We start from the raw sequence: 12651 nt of genomic DNA, 5'->3' as shown, positions 1-12651 counted from the left end.
GGGGACAAATATTCACAGTCAAATCAGATCAGGACTTGCTAACAATGCAGAAGGGGAAAGTGAATCACCCGGAGCCAGCAACACTCAGCCTAGCTGCATAGCTCCTAAATACATGGAGTTTGGGCATCTGCAAATAATGCCCAGGACAAAGGAAATGCTTAAAAAAGCAAGAAGACACAGGGAAAAGGTATATCCACAGCTGCACAAATACAAAAGGAATGGAACCCAATATAAGACGCTAAACTGTACTAACATACCTCCCTCACCTCCCTCACCTGTTGGATAGCGTATTAACCTATTCATCACTAAAGGTACACCTGACAACTACTGTAGCCCACACCTCGTGTGATAGTTTCTTCATTTCACCAAAAGTGAAGGTTTTTAGAGAGCTAAAAGAGAATTTCTCCACCAAGATCAGTTTCAGTACCAATGTGGAAAATGAACACAGTACTAACAAAATTAACCCCTTCGCAGCCAAGGACGTAATGGCTACATCCTTGGCTGCGGCACTGAGGCGCCAAGGATGTAACCATTACGTCCTGGGGCTGGCTCATTGGGGGGGGGGGGGTGCGGGGGTGAGCACTAGCGCTCCCCCCATTAGCCTTGCCTTGGCGCCCCCACTGCAGGGATAGAAGGGGAATCGCTTCCCTTCGGCAATGGTTGCTCCGGCGGGGGGGGGGGGCGAAATTACTTAGAAGCCATTTCTGCCCCCTTTGGGGGCAGATCAGCTGATTTTTATTAGGCCAATGTGCCCCCAAAGGGGGGCAGAAACCACTAGGCACCAGTTTTTTTTTTTTTTTCTTTTTTTTTTTGGTGACAATTTCACGCAAGGGGAGCGCCCCTGGGGGTACAAATTTATTTTAGGCCATTTCTGCTCCCCTTGGGGGCAGATCGGCCTATTTCTATTAGGCCGATCTGCCCCAGGAAGGGGGAGGGGTGCAGAAACCACTTAGGCACCACGGGTTAGTGTATGTGTGTGTTTTGTTTGGGGGGCAGCCCCTTGGGCAGGGGTCGCTCCCCATGGGGGCACATTACTGTTGGCCATTTGGGGGCAGATTGGCCTATTTTTGCAAGGCCCATCTGCCCCCAAGGGCGGAAAGCCCACCAGAGAAGATATTTTTTTTTCTCCAAAATAAGAGGGTGGGGGTATGGCCATACCCCCACCCCAAATATATAGGGCCAAAGTTGTTCTGCCCACTAGTGCAGAAACTCTACTAGATGCCAGGGAATAAAAAAAAATAGGGTGGTGGCCACCAACCAGTATGGTCTTTCAGCTCTCCCACACTAAAACATCTTATCCCACGGCACACAAGAGGACGTGATTATTTTGGGTTTTGGTTTTTCATTTGGGCCATGAGAGCTTGGCTAACTCTCAAAGTCGTTCCACTTGGAATGGTGAGGGCTGCACTTTTTTGGACTTTGGGACACAGCCATGTAGAAAAATCAACAAGACCTAGACACATCTGAAAACTAAACATCTGGGTGATTCCAGGGTGGTATGCTTCACATGCACCCCACACCATTTTCTTACCCACAATGCCCTGCAAACCTCCAACTTTGCTGGAACTCACACATTTTTCCCACATTTTTGTGATGGAACCTGCAGGAATCCACAAAATTCCTACCTCCCAGCATTGTCTCATCTATACCGATAAAAATTCTGATGCACTTGTCAGTCTAAAAATTTGTTTTTTTTCAAACTGCCCTTTTTGACCCGCTTTGGTTCCCCCTCAATTGCGAAATGTTTTTGGATCTTCCCTGTCACAGGCACTTGGCCCACCTACACAAGTGAGGTATCATTTTTACCTGGAGGCTGACGGGAACGTTGGGTGATGGGAAATTTGTCCCAGTGCCGTGATCCCACACACAAATGTGGGAAGAATGTGATTTTTTTTTTTTTTCATTTTAGCTAAATTTGAGGTTTGCTGAGGATTCTGGGTAAGAAAACATTGGGGGATCCACGCAAGTCACACCTCCCTGGACTCCCTCAGGTGTCTAGTTTTCAGAAATGTCTGGGTTTGGCAGGTTTCCCTAGATGGCTGCTGAGCCGAGGACCAAAAACGCAGGTTCCCCCTATCCCCCCCACAAAAACAGGTAGTTTTGTATTTGATCATTTTGATGTGTCCAGATAGTGTTTTGGGGCATTTCAATTTGCGGGCACTAAGGCTACCCACACTAGTGAGGTACCATTTTTATCGGTAGACTTGGGGGAACGCTGGGTGGATGGAAATTTGTGGCTCCTCTCAGATTCCAGAACTTTGTCACCACAATGTGAGGAAAAAGTTGTTGTTTTTTAGCCAGATTTTGAGGTTTGCAATGGATTTTGGGTAATAGAACCTGGTGATAGCCCCACAAATCACTCCATCCTAGATTCCCCTAGGTGTCTAGTTTTCAAAAAGGCACAGGTTTGGTTGGTTTCCCTAGGTGCCGGCTGAGCTAGAGGCCAAAATCTACAGCTAGGCACTTTGCAAAAAACACTTCAGATTTCAGTGTAAAAATGTGATGTGTCCATGTTGTTTTCTGTCGCGAATATTGGGCCTACACAGAATAGCAAAACAAGTGTTATTTCCCCTTGTCTTTCTCTACATTTTCCCCTTCCAAATGTAAGACTGTGTGTAAAAAAGACATCTATTTGAGAAATGCCCTGTAATTCACTTGCTAGTATGGGCACCCCGGAATTCAGAGATGTGCAAATAACCACTGCTTCTCAACACCTTTTCTTGTGCCCATTTTGGAAATACAAAGATTTTTTTTATGCCTATTTTTCACTCTTTATATTTCAGCAAATGAATTGCTGTATACCCGGTACAGAATGAAAACCCATTGCAAGGTGCAGCTCATTTATTGGCTCTGGGTACCTAGGGTTCTTGATGAACCTACAAGCCCTATATATCCCCCAACCAGAAGAGTCCAGCAGACGTAATGGTATATTATTTTCAATAATCGGACATCGCACGAAAAAGTTAGAGTAAAACTTGGAGAAAAATGGGTTGTGTTTTTCACCTCAGTTTCAGTATTTTTTTTATTTCAGCTGTTGTTTTCTCTAGGAAACCCTTGTAGGATCTACACAAATTACCCCTTGCTAAATTCAGAATTTTGTCTACTTTTAACAAATGTTTCGCTTTCTGGGATCTAGCATTGGTTTCATGCCCATTTCGGTCACTAACTGGAAGGAGGCTGAAAGCACAAAAAATAGTAAAAATGGGGTATGTCCCAGTAAAATGTCAAAATTGTGTTGAGAAATGTGGTTTTCTGATTCAAGTCTGCCTGTTCCTGCCTTCCTTCCTCATTTGAAAGCTAAATGATATTGCTCAAAGTTTCATCATCTTTTTATTGGTTGTCTGTTGAAGGGTGAAAATGGAAAGCAGCAGCTTATTTCCATCTTCCAGCTGTGACATTGTTTTCTCGTTACACCTCCTAAATCCCCAAGAGCCAGCACCGGTTACCTAGCACTCGCCATCTCTTGCTGCATCTCGCGTTGTTTATGTTGGCTTACCCTTCTCTCCACAGGTGCGCAAGTACAAGAGCATGATCCTGGAAGATCTGGAGTCTGCGTTAGCTGAACATGCCCCTGCACCACAAGAGATGAACCCGGAGCTGCCACCACTAAATATTGATGGCATTCCAGTGTCTGTGGACAAGATGACCCAGGTGAGTTATATTGGGAAGAGCAGTCAGAATTGCTCGCACAATGGACCTAAACAAAAAAAATATGACCACAATAACTTTGGACAGTGAAATGACACCAGTGTGCACGTGACTGCTCCTAGTCAACACAGTGCTAGTAAGTGCACTATTGGTTTCACTTTTTCTTTGTCGGTATTGCCTTTCATCTCATAGTTTATATGAAGTATATTCCAGAAGTGTAAGTATGATCCCTGGGCCGACATTTTGGCCTATCAGTTACAAAGACACTTCATCACAAAGTAAAAGCAAGATGTTTGAAAATGTTGTTGGTTACTTCAGACGTATTTAAGTGCATCCTGTCAAACTCCCTAATGTCAAACAAGTACCAATGTTTCGTTATAGGGTTAAATCACTATAGTGTCAATAAGTTAAAAACGTAGGCGCTTGAGGAGCAGGAACGATGAGTCCTGACTAGACTTCCTCCTCTTTAGACATCTGTGACTTGTTGCAGACAAATTTTCCTAGCCCAGACATCCCTATTCTCATAATGTATAAATCTGACCAGGATAAAGCACTAGTTCAACAGGGGTTAACCTGCTTGTGTTAACCGATTTTGTGTGCACATACCACTTATCATTCCTATGCATTCATCCTCCTCACATGTCCAGTTTTGCAACCTAATGTATCAGAGGTCATTCCCAGTAATTGCTCTGATGGAAAAGCCTTCTTATTAATGGTACAACATTGTATAACAGTGAAGGCTAAACATGTCTTTTGTTCCACAATGCTGTAGTGCCTGTGATGTATTATCTGATTTATATCCCTTTTTTAGGACTACAAAAGGTTGGGTTCTGTGTCTTGTTTACTTAATTTCCAATCCGTGGCCAGGCTTTACCACTTGCACTGATTCTGTTCTTTATTCAGGAAGTGCCATGAAAAGCCATCAACTTTAGGCTCAAGCGCCTAAGCCTGTTTTTGCACTGTTGACTTTTCCTTCCAGTCCATTGGGTGATGTAATCTCTGTAGTTTCTTTTGCCCTCAATGGCATCTAGATTTACGGTTCTGTACCAGTGCTGTGTGAGTAAATTTACCCTATAGTCTGAAATTGTGTTTTATCATGAAAACTGTAATGCCATCTGAGTAAATGTGGGGGCTGCACAAAACTGCTTGTTCTCAAGTACTGAATCTTTCATAGACTTACATGCTTGAATCTTACACGTCGTCAAGATTGGAGTCCCATAATAATTATAGTAGGCAGTGTGCAGAAAAAGCATAGCTTAACAAAGCTCAAAACATTGATATTGCTAACTAGTTCACATGATTTGAGAAGGACCAAGCTCCAGCCATTCAGGATGCAGGCGAGGAAGCACTTTTCACCGTGAGGACCGCCATACTGCTGATTTCTTACTGCATGTTGTGACAGGATTCTCCCTCAATTCTGCTCAGGTTTTTTCTCTGTGAAGCAGATTGTATTCATTTAGACTTTAGCTTCATCTGCCTTCTGGTAACACCTGTTAATGTATCATTTGGATGTACTTTTCTGACATACAAAATGTCAAACGCTTCTTAAAGTTTGTATTCCTTGTCACTGTGGTAAGCTCCGTCGTTACTCTAATAATCCTTACATAGAGTGCCTTTACCAGTTTAAAGCGCTAAATAATGCAAGTACTTTTACTGTGAATCCTCTGAAGGACAGAAAAGGCAGATTACTTATAGAAATGAAATGTGTAGATTTATATAGTGTGGCTTATCACCCTTGAGGGCATCCATGCGCTGTCCATGGGCACAGGGAGATTGTGATTTTCACAGAATCACAGTACGTTACGCTGAGGCTCAAACCTGGATCCCTTGCTCCAGAGTCAGTTGCTCTTACCACTGTGCCACATCCTCTCCCTATGGCTCCAAAAGGTGAAGGCCAGAGAAGATCCATCCTCTATGGATGAATGCACAATTTTTTATTTTTTTAAACAAAAAAACAAACCATGACTATAGATTTGACCCCTGATATAGAGATGCTTCTGAAAGTCCTACCAAAGTGAACATGAAAGGAAGCACACTGAGCAAAGTCCTGCCTTGGATGTTGTGAAACAAGAAAAAGCAGCTACAACATCGGAACCTGTAAGATCCAAGTCTGAGCCTTCAACACTGTTGCTGCAAGTACCATCTAGAAGTTAATTTAAAACAGTTGACAGACTCCTTGTCAATGAAACTTCTGTTGTTGAAGAACGCATCGACGAGACCACCTTTGATGGCGGATATGTCTACACCTTTGATGTCGGACGACAGCTACGTTAGTTTCATTGTCGAAGACTTAGATAATGATGTAGTCGATGGCAGCCAGGTTGCCGACAAATATCTTGATGACAACACCAACAATCTTTTTCAAATATAAAATAAAATCTTCAACAGACCTAACAACGACACAACCAAATATTTGGATTTTAGATAAAGGTATCCAGGTACCAATATTGCTAGAATACATGCAACCCAGCAGAGCTTTTCCATTACTGTGGGATAAATGGCTGATTGCAGAAGCCCCCTTACTTTTTGCCCCCATTTTTAGCTGATAGTGGTGATTTCTGACTGACTGTGCCCTGGGCACTGCTAATCAGTCAGTCAGTCAGTCAAAATAACTTTATTTGGCGTTTAGCCATAAAAGTATACATACATACATAAAAGTCATCATAAAATACAGTACTTACGGCATTCATAAAAAGCAAATCTATTAAGTCTAAGCTTACCGCCCAAGCTTACTAAAACAGTATAAGATAATAAATACTTATAAAAGCGTATATAATGATAAGACAATATAGTAATAAGACAATGCCTAGTTTCTCTTAATAAATAGTCACATTACCAGTTCATATCGGTTTCTAATGGTGATAGCGGATTTAATAAAACTAAGAATAGAAATGCAGATTTGTTTGGATGAGAGGCTTTGGATGCCAGTCAATCCTTCTTTGTAGGAAGAAGTGTGCAAGTTACGCAAAATGGGTAATAAAAAGGATTTCCTGGGAAACTGAGTAAAGTTTACAGAATAAAATAAAGTGGCAAGTACTTTGTTTCAAAAAGTTATCACAAGGGCATGGCGGTAGTGTTTATTCCCCACACACATTTTATCGGGAACGCCACTCTAAAATGGATCAGATTAAATCTAAAAAGTACGAGTAAAGAGTATAAACAAGGGGTCGGGAACCAAACAAAATAAGGTTCTAGCAAGTCTGATGATAGAATTTGTATGTATGAATTAAAAGAGCTCAATTTCTCTGCCACTTGGTATCTAAGATTCATAACATGCTCTTTATGTCGAAGTTTAACAATTTCTCTCGTAGGGGATTTCCATGTATAGTCATAAGCACTGAATAGTTCCGCGCGCCTGCGGGGACCCCGGAGCACTGTTGTGTAATATATTCTTAAGTGCAATCATCAGCTCCTTGACAAAAAAGGTCTGTGAAAAACACTTAAGAATAACAATGTGCAGCCTATGTGAACAGCTACACAGGCCAAATTGTTAGAAGAAAAAACAGTTGTAGTGTAAATTCACGTTTAAACCTCAATTTATTCTATAAATACATAAATAAATACATTCTCATATTTTATTTACACCTCTCATGAGAATAAAACAATGTAGGGCAGTGTAGCCCATAGGCTGCCATTATACAGAATGAAAATAGAGCTGTGCCTTTAAGAAAGTAAAGTCTTCCTGTTTCCCATCATGCACAGCAAAAGGCAGTTGCCTCAGTTCTTTTTTCCGGCTCCTTTCTGACAGGACCCTGAAGCATTGAGCTCTACCTCACAAAATCCTTTTGTGACAGAAATTCATTTAAAATCTTTTGAATTTCAATTTCACTCGACGTTTTTAACATTGAGTGATCATTTTCTACTTTTTTCTGTTAGATTCTGACAGAATTTTGAGGTTTTTCTACTTCAGAAATGCCTTCACTGTTTGACAAATGCCCTTCTTGTGGCAGAAAAAAGGCCAAAACAGATCCACATCGGGTCTGCATAATTTGCCTTCCATCCAGCCACAAACCGGAGTCGTGTGACATCTGCAAAACCTTCTCCAGAAGGACCCTTCGTGACAGGGAGAAGATCCGACTCCAGGCAAAAGAGGACAGGAGGAAAAGTGGTCATTCTACCACAGAGCGAGGAGAAGGTCAGTCTTCTACCAGGGCTCACACTGTTTCCTCTATAACTCAGACCAGACCGGCTCAAAAACGGCACAGGTCTCCGACGACGTCGAGGGCGTCGACGTCGAGGCAAGGAACGCGCCAACATGCTCGCCGTCGAGGAGTGGTTCGCCGGCGAGAAAGAGACATCGCTCGCCGTCGACGACTATTTCGCCGTCGAGACGGCGTGGACTTTCGCCGTCGAGATCTGGGTCGCCGTTGACACGGCGAGGACGTTCCACGTCGAGGAGATCTGAATCCGGCTCGCCGTCGACACGGCGAGAGCGATCAACGTCGAGGGGTGCTCGACGTCGTAGGCGTTCACCGTCATCACGGCGACGTCGAGGGTCGTCGTCGAGAGATTCTCAACGGCGAGAAGAATCGACGGCGAAGGGCACTCGCCGTCACCGTACTTCGACGTCGAGGAGTGTGTCGACGTCGAGACAATCAAAAAGACCTAGAAGGGTTTATACAACCTCAGAATCCTCGGCTTCACTCATCCTCCTTCCAGCGTCTCCACAACTCTCTCCTCGACAATCACCATTGCCACAGACGCCGGTAACACCTACGGCGCCTCTTCCGGCTCCTCCTTCAGAGTCTGTTTTGAGGACTCCAACGCGGTCTGTAAGACGTTCGGGACATTCCTCTAGACGCTCTTCTTCCTCTCGGCACCGTCATGAATCACAGAGATCTCAGCATTCACATCACAGGCGTTCTTCGTCTACACGGGACTACTCTCCAACCCTATCGGACTCACTGTTCCCGAGAGTGTCCCCCATAGATGATGTGAATACGTTCCAGGAGGTCTTAGTACGAGGGGCGACCAAGCTGAACATCCCGCTGGCGGTACCTGCCCCATCGACGTCAGTGATCTTCGAGACCTTGCATCACAGGACATCTTCCAGACCTTTGCTTCCACTGGTTCCAGGTCTCCTTGAACCAGCAATGGATATTTTCCTTGCACCGGCCGCAACAAAGTCTGCTCCTTCCAGACTTATTAAAAAATATCGTCCACCAGAACAAGATCCTCTATTCTTGAGGTCGGACCCAGTACCTGATTCGGTGGTCATAGTAGCGGCAAAGAAACTGCATTCAACCTCACCGTCTTCTTCTTCGCCTCCAGATAAAGAGAGCAGAAAGATAGATGCTGCAGGACGAAAAGTATGTTCTACTGCAGCCGCCACGATGAAGGCAGCCAGCGCTACTGCGTTATTAGGGCGATACGACCGTGCCCTCTGGGACTCTTTAATGCAGTTTGCGGAACATCTTCCTAAGGATAAAAGGGAAGATTTCCTGGAGGTCGTGGGTGAGGGAGCCATGGTTTCTAACCAAATATAAGTGCTGCAGCTGACTCTTCGGTGCTATCCGCACACAATTATGCACACGGGATAGCGCTCAGAAGGCATGCATGGTTGAGACTTACATCACTCAAACCTGAAGCGCAGCAGAGAATACAAAACTTGCCTTTCTCGGGCTCCACCTTGTTCGGTTCTCATGCCGATGACGAGATGGCTAGAATGAAGGCTGAACTAGATACCCTGAAAGCGGTAGGCATGGAAAGACCGAAAGAACAAAGAAAGGTTTTCCGGCCATATCAACGACGACTTTTCACCCACCGGTATCAGTCGCCACACTGGATGTCTTCGCGCCCCCAGCAGCAGCAACAACAGCAGCATCAAAGGGGTTTCTCCACTCAGCGAAGGTCGACAAGGGGTCGTTCAACACCTCAAACTCAGGCAACTCGACAGGCTCCCACGTCTAAGCCCTGAATCTTTGCTTCCCCCTCCTCCGTTATCCACTCCGGTAGGGGGAAGTATCTCAAATCATCTGGACGAGTGGCTACGCATCACAACAGACGCCTGGGTATTGAATATTGTGAGACATGGTTACGCTCTCAGATTCACCAGTTCTCCACCATCTGTTCCACCCAAAACAGCCAACCACCATCTCGAAGCTCTACAGTTAGAGGTCAATATCCTATTGCAAAAAAGAGCCATAGAACCCGTTCCCATCAGCCAACAAGGGAAGGGGATTTATTCGAGATATTTCCTTGTACCGAAAAAAGACAAACAAGAGTTTCGTCCCATCTTAGATCTGAGGACAGCAAACAAATGGATTTGCAAAGAAAAATTCAGGATGTTAGCCTTACACCAAATTTACCAACATCTACGTCAGGGCGACTGGCTCTGTGCGATAGATCTTTGCGACGCTTACTTTCATATCCCAGTAACCAAGAAACATCGAAAATTCCTAAGGTTCACCGTCGGAAAACGCCATTACCAATTTGCAGTTCTACCTTTCGGCCTAAAATCAGCGCCGAGAACTTTTTCCAAATGCATGGCGGTAGTAGCCGCCCACTTGAGGAAACAGCAAATATTCGTCTACCCCTATCTAGACGATTGGCTCATAAAGGCCTCCAGTTGTCTCGAGGCACAACAACATTTCGAATGGACTCTACAACTGCTGCAAAAACTTGGTCTTCAAGTCAATCTCCTGAAATCTACAGCAACACCTGTTCAGAGGTTGCATTACTTAGGGGCCATTGTAGATACCAGGCTAGGAAAGGTGTTTCCTTCGGAGGAACGACGGTTATCGATTCTCCAAAAGTGCAAACAACTGCAGGAAAGACCTCAAGCCACTGCAAGAATAATAGCTTCTCTACTGGGCTCGATGGCGTCTTGTATCCATCTGGTTCCCAATGCTCGCCGCCATATGAGACCATTGCAGGAAAATCTGGAGGATCAGTGGTGTCAACTGAGGGACGATTGGGAGAACAAAGTCCTTCTTTCTCCTCACACCCTACAATCCCTCAAGTGGTGGTGTTTACCCAGCAATCTCTTGGTGGGTATTCCGTTCCAACAACGGCCTCCATCTCAAACCATCGTAACAGATGCGTCACTGCTCGGATGGGGGGCGCACATGGAACATCTTCGAGTCCAAGGCGAGTGGTCACAGAGAGAGAGTCTCTATCACATCAACCTGCTGGAACTTCGCACAGTCCACCTTGCGCTCAAAGCCTTCCTTCCCTCTCTGAGAACGGAAACTCTCCTTCTCCAGACAGACAATGTGGCCACTATGTACTACGTGAACAAACAAGGAGGCACCAGGTCCAGAATTTTATCCAGAGAGGCTCAGACAATCTGGCATTGGCTTCTAGCCAGGAACCTGTCGCTAGTGGCAACTCACCTGCCCGGCATCCAGAATGTTCAAGCGGATGCCCTCAGTCGGGTAATGGACGAGAACCACAAATGGGTACTACACGACGACGTCGTTCATTCCATTTTCGCACTCTGGGGTACCCCCTCTACAGACCTATTCGCAACCCCAGAAAACAAAAAATGCCAAAACTTCGCCTCCAGATATTACCATCCAGGGACACTGGGGAATGCCCTGTGGATAAGCTGGTCAGGAGCATTTCTTTACGCCTTTCCACCGCTTCCCCTGATTCCGGCGGTCCTCCAGAAGCTGTCCAATGCTCAGACCAAAATGATCCTAATTGCTCCGGAGTGGCCACGCCAGTGGTGGTTCCCAGACCTTCTTCACCGGTCACTCAAACCACACATCAGGCTACCATATCGTCCGGACCTTCTCACGAAGTTCAGAGGGCAGATATCTCATCCCAACCCCTCATCGTTGAGTTTGGCAGCATGGCTCCTGAGCTAGTGCAATATGGGCACTTGAACCTACCTCAGGACTGTATGGAAATTCTGAAGGAAGCAACGCGCCCTTCCACACGATCAGCCTATGCAAGCAAGTGGAAGAGATTCTGCATTTGGTGTTTACACAACAACATTGACCCGGTTTCCTGTGGAGAACAATCTATCCTGCCATACTTGTTAAGTTTGGCAAAATCGGGCTTACAACTGTCGTCAATAAAAGTTCACTTGGCGGCGGTAACGGCATACAGAAAGAGTCCTTCACAAACTTCCTTTTTTCGGATTCCGATTATTAAGGATTTCCTAGAAGGTTTAAAGAAGGTTTTTCCTCCCATTAGAAAGCCTTCTCCTCCATGGGAACTGAACGTTGTCTTATCACGTCTGATGCTGCCGCCATTCGAGCCGATACATAAGGCATCGCTGCAGCATCTCACATGGAAAGCTGCTTTTCTGGTGGCAATCACTTCAGCGCGTAGGGTCAGCGAAATCCAGGCCCTTTGTGCTCAGGAACCCTACACGGTTTTTCATTCTGCGAAAGTGGTAATGAGAACTCATCCAAAATTTTTACCTAAGGTAGTCTCCGACTTCCATGTGAACCAAACAATTTCATTACCGACTTTCTTTCAGAATCCAGCTACTCCTGCTGAGAGAACTCTGCACTCTCTGGATGTAAAGAGAGTCTTGAAATTTTACTTGGACAGGACAAAAAGCTTACGAAAATCACAACAGCTTTTTATTAACTATGGCCCAATCAGAACAGGTTTGGGCACATCTAAACAATCTTTATCCAGGTGGATTGTTTCATGTATAATGTTATGTTATCAGTTAGCAAACAAATCCCTTGGTGGTAGGCCAAAAGCCCACTCTACCAGAGGGAAAGCAGCTACTGTAGCCTTGATGAGAAATGTCCCTTTGGCAGAAATATGCAAGGCTGCCACTTGGAGGTCGGTCCATACCTTTACTAAGCATTACTGCCTTGATGCAGACGCTAGGGCAGATGCGCAGGTTGGACAGGCCTTGCTCAAGAATTTGTTTGCATGATTCATGTTTTCTCAGTATTCTTATGTCTACTCCACCGCGGTTATGGGGATGGGCTTGCTACTCTATTCAGTGCTTATGACTATACATGGAAATCCCCTACGAGAGAAGGAATGGTTTCTTACCTGTAACTCCAGTTCTCTCGTAGGGGTATTTCCATG

At 45.0% G+C, this 12651-nt stretch overlaps 1 protein-coding gene across 5 annotated transcripts in view; it reads left to right on the top strand.

The window, feature by feature from the left end:
- Nucleotides 1–12651, top strand: part of NRF1 (nuclear respiratory factor 1) — a 667443-nt gene that overhangs the window by 219608 nt on the left and 435184 nt on the right. For all 5 annotated transcript variants that reach the window (XM_069229342.1, XM_069229339.1, XM_069229343.1 and 2 more), the window contains exon 5: nucleotides 3511–3651. In XM_069229342.1, coding sequence (XP_069085443.1) covers nucleotides 3511–3651 — 141 coding nt within the window. The remainder of the gene's footprint in view (nucleotides 1–3510; nucleotides 3652–12651) is intronic.

The sequence above is a fragment of the Pleurodeles waltl genome, chromosome 4_1 (genome assembly GCF_031143425.1).
Source record: "Pleurodeles waltl isolate 20211129_DDA chromosome 4_1, aPleWal1.hap1.20221129, whole genome shotgun sequence".
Lineage (NCBI taxonomy): Eukaryota > Metazoa > Chordata > Amphibia > Caudata > Salamandridae > Pleurodeles > Pleurodeles waltl.
This window is presented reverse-complemented; position numbering and strand designations above follow the sequence as displayed.